General features: G+C 54.6%; 1 protein-coding gene across 1 annotated transcript in view; it reads left to right on the forward strand.

Annotated features, from left to right (window-relative positions):
• Positions 1 to 14620, forward strand: part of RERE (arginine-glutamic acid dipeptide repeats) — a 310240-nt gene that overhangs the window by 288861 nt on the left and 6759 nt on the right. The window contains 7 exon segments of the mRNA XM_028488064.1: positions 2149 to 2162; positions 10149 to 10311; positions 11574 to 11666; positions 12175 to 12374; positions 13271 to 13432; positions 13811 to 13924; positions 14192 to 14620. Of these exon segments, the coding sequence (XP_028343865.1) occupies positions 2149 to 2162; positions 10149 to 10311; positions 11574 to 11666; positions 12175 to 12374; positions 13271 to 13432; positions 13811 to 13924; positions 14192 to 14620 (1175 nt within the window).

The following is a 14620-nucleotide window of genomic DNA, read 5'->3' on the forward strand; positions in this document are numbered from 1 at the left end:
GGGTGGGTCCCACAGATGAGGTGGACATAGACTTGGGGAGCTGGACAAGCTCATTCATGGTTGCAGTCCGAGGGAGAGCCTGTGTGTACAGCACGGAGGAGTGAGAGGACGTTGCGATGGCCTCGTGGCTGGGGAGACGGGTGAAGGAGGGCTTCGAGGAGAAGACGACATCTGGGATGGCCGGAGCCCTGAGTGGTGAGGAGGACTTGGACCGGACATCAAGGAGACAAGAGTAGTGAGCGGTTCATGGGGCTGCGTCCTGCCAGCAGCAGGAAAGCACCGAGGAACAGTGAACTGGCCGTCGTGTTTGGCATAAGCCGGAGACCATGAGAGGTGGGGAATGCAGTCAAAAGGTCTTCTGGGGACAGAGGGAAAGGCCTGGAGGAAGCAGCGAAGCAGCTGGGCATTTGTTCTGTAGGCCTCGAGGAGCCTTCAGTGATTCAGAGAGGAACGTGGACGAGGTCAGAGCTGTGCTTTGGGAGGACTGACCTAGTCTCTGTGTGGGAGGGGACAAGCCAGCCCAGGACCGCAGGTCTGGACATCCGCGTGAAGGTGTGGGACCAGAGGTAGGATCTGCGAGTGGCCGAGGTGAGCAGCTAAAGGAGTGTAGAGCTTAGGAAATCTCAGTACAAGTTTGAGTTTAAAAAACCCAGATCTACTCCCATTCCTTCACAATGTTCACATGTAGTGTGGTGGTAATTGTTTAAAAAAAAAAAAGAAAGAAAGAAGGAAAAGAAAAGAATTTTTTCTTTCCTTTACCCTGCACCATTGAGATTTTAAACAGGGGCAGCAGAGTGCCTGGTTCAGGGATATCTCTGAGTGTCTTCACGTGGCCTTGTCGTTTTAACCAGTTACACCCAGGAGGCCTTCCCGGACTTCCAAAGTCTTGCCTGTCCTCCCTTCCCTTCGTCTCTCCAGGAAAGGAGCCGGATGTGGGCAAAGCGGGTAAGGAGTGTCGGGAGCCTGCCCCGAAGCAGGACGCCCCCTCGCGTGGCGCTTCCTCCCGCGTGGCCTGCTAGGTCAGGAGGCTGTGGTTCTCTGCTGTGCGCCTTCAAGCATGTCATCGTCCTCCCAAATGCACTCTGAGACCACAGAGGTGGTATTTAAACCATTAGCAGCAGAGCCAGCTGGCTGGGGGCTCCTTTAGCGATTAGGGGATTCGGTTGGTTCACAAAAGAAGGGGAGCCCAGGACAGCATTGCTTTAATTGCCAGAGTCCTTGCTGGAAGACAACCAGTTGCCTGCTGGAAAAAGATCTGTAAAGGTGGCTGCCCCTAAAGACAGTGGCCGGCTTCTCACCTCCGATGTTCTAAACAGTTGTCAGATTCAGCCCTCGAATCCTCAGGGAGTGAAGGGAAAGAATGACTTGCGTGGGAGTCTGTGCCAGCAAATTTAACTGACTTGCTTCACTACCCTTGAATCAGTAGTTTTTGCCAAGAAACAATGCAGCTGTAATTCCCAGGCAGAGGTGGCCATGGAAATCAGAGGGCCTGAGCTCGGCTCCGGTTAGAGCAGCTCTTCCCAGGAGACACGTCCCAGGCAGGCTTCCTAGCACCAGCTTCAGTGGCTGCCACGGTGTCATTTCCTGGGGCCCTGGGTTGGGGAATGAAGCAGCTCGAAGCAACTCTGTGCCATGTTTCCTTCTCCCTCCTGCCCCACTGGGTTTGGGGCCTTGTTTCATAACTACTCATTGCTTCCTGGACCTTCTCCCTGGAAAAACACACTTTTTTTCTTTTTTTTTTTTTTTTAAAGCTTTAGATCTCTCCATAGTGGTGGGTTTCTTCCCCTTTTCTACCTGGACCACCAAAGAAGGAGCCAGATGGCGACTGAAGGGCATTCTTCAAACAGAAGTTTTAGCAGAGGAGCACCACTCTGATTCTAATTGTCCACGGCACGCTGACGTACGGCTCGGTGGGGAGGCCACTTAGCAGGGCTTGCTCCACGTACTCAAGTTAAAATACGCAGCTAGCGTCCGAACAGTTACTAATACGTCTTAGAGAAATCAGATAATTTCTTCTGAATGCTTACTTTCTGACCCCTGCAGTGGGGTGTGTCAGTTGCGTGTGAAGGTCAGTTGCCACTTCGTGGGGGCTGTCCACCACCTTGTCTGCTGACTGTGGTAGGTGGCCTTGAAGGGCCTGTAACATAGCTTCAGAAGAAACTGTGTTTATAATGCCATCGCCACGAGCAGCTCCGGGCCTGCCGCTCCATCCCGTCTCTTCTGTCGTCCCCCCAGCCGTCCCCCACTTAGTAGGCAGTGTTTGGCCGGGAGAGGAGGGTGCCTGTTGAAACTCTAGTAAAGGAGAAGTCCCTTTCCCCTCACCACAGCAGAAGGGGCCCTTTGGGCGCCCCCCCACTGGGTACCTCCTGAGGCTGGTGCCGGGCAGTGAGTACGGTGCAGCGACCGGGTTCAATTACCCACCTGCCTCCCTGCGTGTTCCGGAAGCAGGAGACTGGTTTCCAGGGCCTTGCTTTTAATACAGCTTAACGGAAGACCAGCGGGCATCGTTGTTTTCCGCCAGTTCACAGAACCGTGTTGTGAGAATGGAAGAGAAAGGAGCACTGTTGTGTACCCTGAATGGAGGGCGGGGTGTGCGTGTACAGGGTTCTTTACAAAAGACCGGGGCCTCCCTTGGCTTGTAAAGAGAGGGCCTGATCGTAGATGGCAACCCTGGACTCTGTGTGTGGGCGGGGATCCCTGGACCTCGGAGGGTTGGGACTTCTGTGGATGGTTGTAGCAGTAACAATTATGTGACAGTTGCAGCAAGTTGGACCCAGTCTCGGGTGTACCCTCAGGCTTCAGTAATGGGATGAAAATAATTGACTGCCTGTTCCTGCCTCCGCACCAGCCTCCCCAGGGCCCGTGTCGGGGGAGTTCGTGCCGGGCTGCGGGGAGAGAACCCGGGGCCTGGGGAGCCTGCTCTGTGATGGTCCTGGGGACAGACGTGCTCGCCGACAACGAACCTGTGATCCCTGAAGCGCCTACAGCGCCTTCCTCTTCAGCCGTCTCTTTTATGCTTTCGTTTCCCCAAGGTCCCTTAGACAGAAGACATGTAGCTCGTCTTACTTCAGCAAAAGAAATTATCTTGTTTTTTTAATTGAAGTATAGTTGATTTACAATGCTGTGTCCGTCTCTGCTGTACAACAAAGTGACCCAGTCACACGCATGCAGACGTTCTTTTTTTTTAATATCCTTTTCCATTATGCTTCATCACAGGATAGTGAATATAGCCCCTGTGCTACACAGTAGGACCTTGTTGTTTATCCATTCTTTCTTTTAATATATATATTTTATTTGTTTGTTTGTTTGTTTGTTTTTGGCCGCATTGGGTCTTCGTTGCTGCGCGGCGGCTTTCTCTGAGAGATGACTTCAGCCCCTTCCTTTGCTTCTTTGCGCAGGCACTAAGCCAGTTTAGTTCCTTGAGCCCGTGCAGTTCTGCCCCAAGACGCGAGGCGTGTTGACTGTGCGGCCTCGTTGCGGGATGAGGTTCGAGCACTGGGGACAAAATGATCGTTACGGGCCATTCGTCTCGACAGCGTTTATGCCTCTATGTGCGCTTGCAACGCAAGCAGGAGCTCATTTGCAAGGCTGCCTTTGTGGAGCTGCCTTTTGATCAGTGATTGCCTGTGTTAATGTTTCAGTAAGCTATTGATTTCTGCAACAGCTTTTGTTCCCTGAATTTATGTGCAGTGGGTCTCCACAGCACACGCTATGCATGTTTGATTAAAGTTCAATTGACTTCATTCCTGGTGAGGCCTCGAGCTGCTTCACTCCCTATTTGTAGAACGAAAGCTTTCCCTGACATCTTCTTTTGTTTGTGCTCACGACCTAGCCACCCATGCAGTCACCAATATACTGTTTCTAATCCTCCTAGATTTGCTCCATTCCAATGTTTAATCCCTTCCTAGACATTACAGTGGTTGAGAGGCAGCTGATAAAGCCTGGTCTGGATTTTTTTCTTTTTCTTTTTTAGTCAACCCATTGATGTATGGTGTGCATACCATATAGATCATAAAAATGCACCCACTTAAAGTGCACAAGTTCAGTGAGTTTTGACAACGGTATACATCCATGCAACATACATCCATGTAGTATACATCCATGTAACACCACCACCGTCGATTTATAGAACCAGCCCCATCACCCCAAAAGACCTCCGTTGCCTACCCCTCATGCTCCAGACTCCAGACAACCAACCACTCATTTGCTTTTTGTGGTCACAGATTTGCCTTTTCTAGAATGGAATCATACAGTCTGTGTGTACCCTTTGGTGTTGGGGCTGCTTTCATTCAACATGATGTCTTTGAGATCCATCCATTGGTTGTATCCATCAGTAGTTTGTCCCTTTTTACTGCCAAGTGGTGTTCTTGTGAGTGGGTGTACCATAATATGTTTATCCGTTTTCCCGTTGAGGGGCTGTTTGACTTGTTCCCAGTTTTTGGCTCTGAAGAGTAAAGTTTTTTTTTTTTTTTCGGTATGCGGGCCTCTCACTGTTGTGGCCTCTCCCGTTGCGGAGCGCAGGCTCCGGACGCACAGGCTCAGCGGCCATGGCTCACGGGCCCAGCCGCTCCGCGGCATGTGGGATCCTCCCAGACCGGGGCACGAACCCGTGTCCCCTGCATCCGCAGGCGGACTCTCAACCACTGCGCCACCAGGGAAGCCCAAGAGTAAAGTTTTAACGAACACTTGTATAAAAGTCTTCGTGTGCACATATGTTTTTATCCCTTTGGGGTAAACACCTAGGAGTCGAATCATTTGCTAGGTCGTGTGGTACATATTTGGCTTTCTAGGAACTGCCAAGCAGTTTTACAAAGTGGTTTGACCATTTTACATTTCCACCAGCAGTGTATGAGATTTCTCATCACTCCCCCATCTTCCTGAATTTTGAAATTTATATTCTTTCATTTTAATGTCAACAGTCCTTCAGACTTGGTCATTTTGATCCTTGGTACTCAGATGGTGGAATCTGTTCCAGGCTCCTTGTTTAAAAAGCTGTTTCTATTTTATTTTACTTTATTTTATTTTATTTTTGGCTGCATTGGGTCTTTGTTGCTGTGCACAGGCTTTCTCTAGTTGTGGCGAGCGGAGGCTACTCTTTGTTGCGGTGCGCGGGCTTCTCATTGCGGTGGCTTTTCTTGTTGCGGAGCGTGGGCTTCAGTAATTGTGGCGTGCAGGCTCAGTATCCATGTAACACCACCACCGTCGATTTATAGAACCAGCCCCATCACCCCAAAAGACCTCCGTTGCCTACCCCTCATGCTCCAGACTCCAGACAACCAACCACTCATTTGCTTTTTGTGGTCACAGATTTGCCTTTTCTAGAATGGAATCATACAGTCTGTGTGTACCCTTTGGTGTTGGGGCTGCTTTCATTCAACATGATGTCTTTGAGATCCATCCATTGGTTGTATCCATCAGTAGTTTGTCCCTTTTTACTGCCAAGTGGTGTTCTTGTGAGTGGGTGTACCATAATATGTTTATCCGTTTTCCCGTTGAGGGGCTGTTTGACTTGTTCCCAGTTTTTGGCTCTGAAGAGTAAAGTTTTTTTTTTTTTTTCGGTATGCGGGCCTCTCACTGTTGTGGCCTCTCCCGTTGCGGAGCGCAGGCTCCGGACGCACAGGCTCAGCGGCCATGGCTCACGGGCCCAGCCACTCCGCGGCATGTGGGATCCTCCCGGACCGGGGCACGAACCCGTGTCCCCTGCATCCGCAGGCGGACTCTCAACCACTGCGCCACCAGGGAAGCCCAAGAGTAAAGTTTTAACGAACACTTGTATAAAAGTCTTCGTGTGCACATATGTTTTTATCCCTTTGGGGTAAACACCTAGGAGTCGAATCATTTGCTAGGTCGTGTGGTACATATTTGGCTTTCTAGGAACTGCCAAGCAGTTTTACAAAGTGGTTTGACCATTTTACATTTCCACCAGCAGTGTATGAGATTTCTCATCACTCCCCCATCTTCCTGAATTTTGAAATTTATATTCTTTCATTTTAATGTCAACAGTCCTTCAGACTTGGTCATTTTGATCCTTGGTACTCAGATGGTGGAATCTGTTCCAGGCTCCTTGTTTAAAAAGCTGTTTCTATTTTATTTTACTTTATTTTATTTTATTTTTGGCTGCATTGGGTCTTTGTTGCTGTGCACAGGCTTTCTCTAGTTGTGGCGAGCGGAGGCTACTCTTTGTTGCGGTGCGCGGGCTTCTCATTGCGGTGGCTTTTCTTGTTGCGGAGCGTGGGCTTCAGTAATTGTGGCGTGCAGGCTCAGTAGTTGTGGCGCACGGGCTTAGTTGCTCTGCAGCATGTGGCGTCTTCCCGGACCAGGGCTCAAACCCGTGTCCCCTGCATTGGCAGGTGGATTCTTAACCACTGCGCCACCAGGGAAGTCCCCATACCATCTTTGGATACCATTTGAAACTCTTTTCAGAACATTCACGTGTGAGAAATAGAAAGGATCCCTCATAAACATGTGAGTCAGTAGCGCACACGGACCAGGGCTGTGCAGAAACGTCAGGGCGGCTCTTGTTCACAGCCTTCAGGTCAGACCGAGGTGTGACAGAGACGCTGGTGGTCGTGCCTCCCCTCCAAGTTTCTCGCCCATTTTTGTTTCCTTCCATCCGAGGCCTCTGTCACCCTTGACCCCTAAAACAGCTTCAGCTAAAGGCGGAGGCGAGAGGAACAGGAACCACTTTGGATTTCCTCATTCTTTTTTCCAGCCCTGGGATTGGGCCATGATTTACTGCACCAGCTGCCCTTTTGAACTGATGAAGCACGCCACTCTGACACAGTGTTTGAAGGGTGACACTGACCTGCCTTGGCTTCTGTGTTTTCTCATAGGAAAACCAGAGCCAGGTAGCTTCTGTGTCAGCACAGGTCTCTTAATCCCCTAGTGGATGTATGAGTTTGAGCCCGCCGACAGCAAAAGATCAGTATAGATAAATGACTTTCCAAGTCAGGAAGGTAGGAAGTAAAGAGGCAGAATCCGGGAGGTTTCTTAGATCGTGACCTTGGGGGCTCAGGATACTCCAGTCACCATGGGGACCATCATATAGCCTGCATTTGTGGTCTAACATGTAATAGACAAGGTAGAAATCCAAGGGCAATTCCTACAATTTCCCTTGTTGTTCAGTTACCATCTCATGGAACTCAAAAGGGGGTGGGAGGCGTCCTTGGTGGCTGGTTCCTGGCCTTCTTGGCCTGGGGTCGTGCTTCATCTCTTAAAACACTGGCGGTCCCTCACGTTTTGTTCCGTGGTGCTTGGAAAGACTAAAGCACAGTCACAGCTCCAAGAGATACGGGCTGTAGCCTTGTGGGAGCTGGTCAGGAGTCCTTGAATCACAGATCCTTTAAGGGTCTGATGACAGCTGTGGTTCTGTGTCTTAGATAATGCACAGAGATGGGACTTTCCGGGTGGCGCAGTGGTTAAGAATCCTCCTGCCAATGCAGGGGACACGGGTTCGAGCCCTGGTCCGGGCAGATCCCACATGCCGCAGAGCAACAAAGCCCGTGGGCCACAACTACTGAGCCTGCACTCTAGAGACTGTGAGCCACAACTACTGAGCCCGCGAGCCACAGCTACTGAAGCCCACGTGCCTAGAGCCCATGCTCTGCAACAAAAGAAGCCACCGCAATGAGAAGCCCGTGCACTGCAACGAAGAGTAGCCTCCGTTCGGCGCAACTAGAGAAAGCCCACGCCCAGCAACAAAGACTCAATGCAGCCAAAAAGAAAAGCAAAGAAAAAAAAAAAGAAAACGCACAAAGAATCCAGCTCTCAGTAGTGAGTACTCAGCACACGTGCATCACCCGCTTTGCGGAAGCCGTTTCCCCACCTGAGATCTGCCCACTCCTCTCCCAGCTTACTTGCCGTTGGGTTCCCAGGCCGTTCCTTCTGGGGGTGTGTTCATTGAAACCTCATTTGACTGGGCACTCCACGAGTCCCAGGAGTTCATTGTGTTGTGGTACCTGTGCTTCTCTGTCTCTTACAGTCTCCTCAACACTGGTCTTTCCAGCTAGACCTCAGGTCACTGGAGGACAGAATCTTCACTTCTCTTTTCTGGCCGCTCCATTCACAAGGCAGAGAGCCTTCTGTGAGGCAGAGTGGGCTTTGGCCAAGTAGCTCCCACCTCCAGTTGCGGGACGCACCACCACACACACCCCTGCCACCCCCCTGCCAGGGACACGTCCCAGGATACCGTCTGTCAGGTTAACTGACTTTCTACAGTATTGATTTAATCAGGGAAGATCAGTGTGATCGAGGCGCTCTCACTGTTTTAAGTGGTTTTTTAAAAATAAATTTATTTATTTATTTTTGGCTGCGTTGGGTCTTCATTGCTGCGCTCAGGCTTTCTCTAGTTGTGGAGGGCAATTCCTACAATTTCCCTTGTTGTTCAGTTACCATCTCATGGAACTCAAAAGGGGGTGGGAGGCGTCCTTGGTGGCTGGTTCCTGGCCTTCTTGGCCTGGGGTCGTGCTTCATCTCTTAAAACACTGGCGGTCCCTCACGTTTTGTTCCGTGGTGCTTGGAAAGACTAAAGCACAGTCACAGCTCCAAGAGATACGGGCTGTAGCCTTGTGGGAGCTGGTCAGGAGTCCTTGAATCACAGATCCTTTAAGGGTCTGATGACAGCTGTGGTTCTGTGTCTTAGATAATGCACAGAGATGGGACTTTCCGGGTGGCGCAGTGGTTAAGAATCCTCCTGCCAATGCAGGGGACACGGGTTCGAGCCCTGGTCCGGGCAGATCCCACATGCCGCAGAGCAACAAAGCCCGTGGGCCACAACTACTGAGCCTGCACTCTAGAGACTGTGAGCCACAACTACTGAGCCCGCGAGCCACAGCTACTGAAGCCCACGTGCCTAGAGCCCATGCTCTGCAACAAAAGAAGCCACCGCAATGAGAAGCCCGTGCACTGCAACGAAGAGTAGCCTCCGTTCGGCGCAACTAGAGAAAGCCCACGCCCAGCAACAAAGACTCAATGCAGCCAAAAAGAAAAGCAAAGAAAAAAAAAAAAGAAAACGCACAAAGAATCCAGCTCTCAGTAGTGAGTACTCAGCACACGTGCATCACCCGCTTTGCGGAAGCCGTTTCCCCACCTGAGATCTGCCCACTCCTCTCCCAGCTTACTTGCCGTTGGGTTCCCAGGCCGTTCCTTCTGGGGGTGTGTTCATTGAAACCTCATTTGACTGGGCACTCCACGAGTCCCAGGAGTTCATTGTGTTGTGGTACCTGTGCTTCTCTGTCTCTTACAGTCTCCTCAACACTGGTCTTTCCAGCTAGACCTCAGGTCACTGGAGGACAGAATCTTCACTTCTCTTTTCTGGCCGCTCCATTCACAAGGCAGAGAGCCTTCTGTGAGGCAGAGTGGGCTTTGGCCAAGTAGCTCCCACCTCCAGTTGCGGGACGCACCACCACACACACCCCTGCCACCCCCCTGCCAGGGACACGTCCCAGGATACCGTCTGTCAGGTTAACTGACTTTCTACAGTATTGATTTAATCAGGGAAGATCAGTGTGATCGAGGCGCTCTCACTGTTTTAAGTGGTTTTTTAAAAATAAATTTATTTATTTATTTTTGGCTGCGTTGGGTCTTCATTGCTGCGCTCAGGCTTTCTCTAGTTGTGGTGAGCGGGGGCCACTCTTCATTGCAGTGCGCGGGCTTCTCATTGCGGTGGCTTCTCTTGTTGTGGAGCGTGGGCTCTAGGCGCGAGGGCTCAGGAGTTGTGGCTCACAGGCTCTAGAGCGCAGGCTCAGTAGTTGTGGCGCGTGGGCTTAGTTGGTCTGCGGCATGTGGGATCTTCCCGGACCAGGGCTGGAACCCGTGTCCCCTGCATCGGCAGGCGGACCCTCAACCACTGCGCCACCAGGGAAGCCCTATCAGTGATTTATTGATGCACCTCCAGTGCTTAGGACAGTGGCGGCATCTGCACATAGTAGGCACCCAGCAGATACCTGTTGAGCAAATGAATGTTCCTGATGTCTAGATAGAGTTAACGCTCCAAGGGGCTGGCCCCAGTGGCCTGGCAGCTCTGCAGGTGTGTCTTGAGGGAGCCCAGGCTTCCGGACAGCTGTCGTAAAGCCAGCCTCTGCTCACGGCGCGAGAGGCAGTGCTGGGGCAAGGGCGCTTCCCTCACAGCCGGTCCTTCTTTCGTGCAGGGAGAACTGATCACCTTCTATTACTACTGGAAGAAAACCCCGGAAGCAGCCAGCTCCCGGGCTCACCGCAGGCACCGCAGGCAGGCCGTGTTCAGGAGGATTAAGACCCGCACTGCATCCACGCCCGTGAACACGCCCTCCAGACCCCCGTCCAGTGAATTCTGTAAGCGGGGGCTTTGCACACGCAGCCACGTGTCCCAGCTGTGGGTGGGCCTGCTTTCGTGGGCTTCCCGTGCGCGCGTGCGTGCGAGCGTGGTACGAAGCCTGACCTAAGTGTCTCACTGACTTGGGGGATTTGGTAGGGAGAGTTTACAAACTATTCATACATTTAGATTTTCCTTAAACTCAACATCATCTTTTCCAAAAATAGACGTCTTGGCCTTGGCCTGAGGCGTTGTTGATGGCTTCAGAGGACGTTTTCCCTTAGCCGAAGGTGCACTGCGCTCACATCGTGGTTGCAGTACGACCAGATAACGTTTTCTGCTTTTTCCTGCTATTTTATTGGGATTCTCCTCTTGGTCCCGTGTGACTTGAAATCTGATATGACGGTGAAGCTGTGGGTGGGCCTGCTTTCGTGGGCTTCCCGTGCGCGCGTGCGTGCGAGCGTGCGAGCGTGGTACGAAGCCTGACCTAAGTGTCTCACTGACTTGGGGGATTTGGTAGGGAGAGTTTACAAACTATTCATACATTTAGATTTTCCTTAAACTCAACATCATCTTTTCCAAAAATAGACGTCTTGGCCTTGGCCTGAGGCGTTGTTGATGGCTTCAGAGGACGTTTTCCCTTAGCCGAAGGTGCACTGCGCTCACATCGTGGTTGCAGTACGACCAGATAACGTTTTCTGCTTTTTCCTGCTACTTTATTGGGATTCTCCTCTTGGTCCCGTGTGACTTGAAATCTGATATGACAGTGAAGCCCACACCTTCTTAACCTCTGAAAACGAGAGTAGCGCCCTGTGGTTCTGCCCTGGCCCAGGGCGCTCAGCCTGAGGGTTGCTTATTTTGCTCACGCAAACAAGAAATAATCCAGTAGGGCCGGAGGGGCTCGGGCTGGATGGAGAGGGAAATCCTCAGGGTGTCAGGGAGGGCGTCACAGGTGCGCTCTGCCCTGTTCACGTCCACCAGCTGTGGACATCAGTGCCAGCCACCCCGGGATTGAGGCGTGACAGCACCGCCCCCGCCCGCCCCCGCCCCGGAGTGGCAGGGCAGACCCTTGGGTACCACCCCTCCTACGCGAGTTCTTCGTTCTGAGGACCGGCCCTGAGAAATTCAGAGTGGTCCTTTGTGAACAGCGTCCCAGCCAGCCTGCTGGGCCCCTCGGACTGTTGGCTCAGAGCCTGGGGCAGGTCCGAGGTGACAGGTGGCCCCAGTCTTGGCCCAGCCTGATGGTGCCTCCCCCACCCCCTTGTGTGCCCGTCATGCCCAGTGGACCTGAGTTCGGCCAGTGAGGATGACTTCGACAGCGAGGACAGCGAGCAGGAGCTGAAGGGCTACGCCTGCCGCCACTGCTTCACCACCAGTGAGTGGGCTCGGCGGGCGGGGGCCCCGCTGGAGCAGCCAGGCTCGGGCGCCTCCGGTGCCGCGCGTTGGGGGATCGACCTGGAGGCCTGTCTGGGCGGTCGCTGACTTGACATTTGCATTGTCTTCAGGGTTACTTAGAAAGTTGAAGATCTCTGTTTTACTTGACTCTCCTGTTAGCGTTCAGGATGGAGTGCCGACCAGTGGGTAGGACAGGCTTGTTGGAGGTCGGGGCCTGTGTTCCTGGGAGCCCACTGCCAGCGCTTCCTGGGTCTCTTGAGACGAGGCGCGGGTGGTGGGTGGTCCCGAAGTCCTTTCCCCTCCAGGGGAGAGCAGGGCGACACTAGCACCTCTGTGGTCTGGGTGACAGGTGTTGGTCCACGCTCAGCGCTACGTGGTTCTCGTGGCGCCGGGCCAGCTGAGCCCGCGGAGGGGCCTCGCTGCTCCGACGTCTGTCCCCGGGGCGTGGGTCGTCGCGGTTGGCATCCCCGCCCTCTTCCCTCGCACAGCCTCCAAAGACTGGCACCACGGGGCCCGGGAGAACATCCTGCTCTGCACGGACTGCCGCGTCCACTTCAAGAAGTACGGCGAGCTGCCCCCCATTGAGAAGCCCGTGGACCCCCCGCCGTTCATGTTCAAACCTGTGAAAGAGGAAGACGATGGGCCCAGTGGGAAACATAGCATGAGGACACGGCGGAGTCGTGGCTCGGTGAGTCCCCGTGGCCAGGCAGCCAGACTGCTTCTCCAGGTTCCCAGCAGGCTGGGGGATTGCGCCCATCAGGAGGAAGATGGTGGGTGTGTTTCATGTTGGGTAGAGAAACAGCAGACCCCCCGAAGGTGAAATGATTTGCCCGAAGGCATTAATTAGCTTTGTCTGTGGGGCTGGGGAGAGCTCTCTGTTCTCTCCCTCCCTTGCATCTTCCTTGGGGAGCTGGTAGACCAGTGTGAACTGCGTACCCCTGTCTCCTCCGAGGCCCCATGGCTTTTGCAGAAACATGCTGAAGGCCTGGTGTGGTGGTTTTAGGAACTGAGCTGCATTATTTGACAGCACATCTCTTTGGGTCACTTCCATGCTGTCAGGTGAAATCAGCGCGCGCGTGCGTGCGTGCGTGCGTGCGTGTGTGTGTGTGTGTGTGTGTGTGTGTTTGGATCTGGTGGGAGGAGCGGGCAGTTACCATGGAGCAAACAGAAAGGGCTCGGTGACTTAAAACCGACTTTAGGTGTAACTGTCCCTGGGGGAACTCGCGCAGCAGGGCTGCCCTCCCGACTTCTGCCCTCGAGCAGCAGGGCTGCCCTCCCGACTTCCGCCCTCAGGCAGGCTCGCCTCGTTCAGGAAAGTCCCTGGAGACGAGCGCTTCGGGTGTAAGCTGAGAATCGCTCTCTTTTCCGTGTAAACCCGCCCGTTCACCCCCTCCTTTCTTCGCTCCATGGTGACCCCCGAGCAGCCAGGGATAGCCAGGGGTCCCCGTCATGGGCCAGGGGCTGGGATTTGCCGCGAGGCTGTTGGTGGACCTGCTCTGGAGGCTCCTGCCTGCGAGCGGGGCTCAGGTGGTCGGTGTGGGAACTGGGGGCCCAGTCTCACCAGCCTCCGGTTGGGATGGGCAGATGTCTACACTGCGCAGTGGTCGGAAGAAGCAGCCAGCCAGCCCTGATGGTCGCGCCTCGCCCATCAATGAAGACATCCGCTCCAGCGGCCGGAACTCCCCCAGCGCTGCCAGCACCTCCAGCAACGACAGTAAAGCAGAGACGGTGAAGAAGTCGGCCAAGGTGAGGTGCTGGGGCCCACCCTCCCCTTGAAACCCGGGCTGCTGGAGTCGGTGCTCAGCTTCCCCGCGTCCCTCAGTCACTCGTGGAGCCTCCTGGGCACCAGCAAGCAGTGCCTTGGCCTGGCGCCTGGAGAATGGGGGTCCACGCGGTTCCCAGCACGGACCTTTGGCGGCCACCTCTGCGTTGAGTTTCCCATCCCCAGATGCTTGTTCCTTCCTGGGCCCACTGGCCCCTTCCAGAGCTTTCTCGTTTGGGGGGATGGAGCGTGGCGTGTGGGGGGCCAGGTGTCAGCAAGCAGTTGTCACCCCCCCGCCACCCCCGAGGCTGCCGGCCCATCCTCCCTCAGCCTGATTCTCCTTGTGGCGTTTCCCGCCTCAGAAGGTGAAGGAGGAAGCCTCGTCCCCTCTCAAGAGCACCAAGCGCCAGCGGGAGAAGGTGGCCTCTGATACGGATGAGGCCGACAGGACCAGCTCCAAGAAGACAAAAACCCAGGTGAGGTTTGTGGCTGAGCCACGCTGACTACAGCTGGAAGCTAATGTCCCTTGAGAAGCCCCAGCCCAGATTCTCCCTGGGAGGAGGTCGTGTCCCGTCTCCCAGGGAGGGGCCTAGAGAGCGGCCCCCGAGACTGGCCGGGTCAGGGCAGGACCCGTGGTCCCCGGAGCCACGTGTGCTGCCTCATCTGCCAAACCTCACTGTGCGGCAGGGCAGAGGGCGCCCCAGCTCCCCCTAGAGCGTCCGCCCTCCCCTCTCTGGCCCTAGGAGATCAGCCGGCCCAACTCGCCGTCTGAAGGCGAGGGAGAGAGCTCGGACAGCCGCAGCGTCAACGATGAGGGCAGCAGTGACCCCAAAGACATCGACCAGGACAATCGTAGCACGTCCCCCAGCATCCCCAGCCCCCAGGACAACGAGAGCGACTCCGACTCCTCGGCCCAGCAGCAGATGCTGCAGGCCCAGCCCCCGGCCTTGCAGGCTCCCAGTGGGGCCGCTCCAGCTCCCTCGTCGGCCGCGCCGGGGACGGCCCAGCCACCCACGCCAGGGCCCACGCCCGCCGCCACCGCCCCGTCGCAGGGCTCCCCATCGACCTCCCAGCCCCCAGCCCAGCCGCAGGCCCCCTCGGCTCCCGCTCCCCACGCCCACGTCCCGCAGGCGCCCGCCCTGCCCCCACACCGGCTGCCCTCCCCGCACCCC

This window comes from Physeter macrocephalus, chromosome 3 (genome assembly GCF_002837175.3).
Source record: "Physeter macrocephalus isolate SW-GA chromosome 3, ASM283717v5, whole genome shotgun sequence".
NCBI lineage: Eukaryota > Metazoa > Chordata > Mammalia > Artiodactyla > Physeteridae > Physeter > Physeter macrocephalus.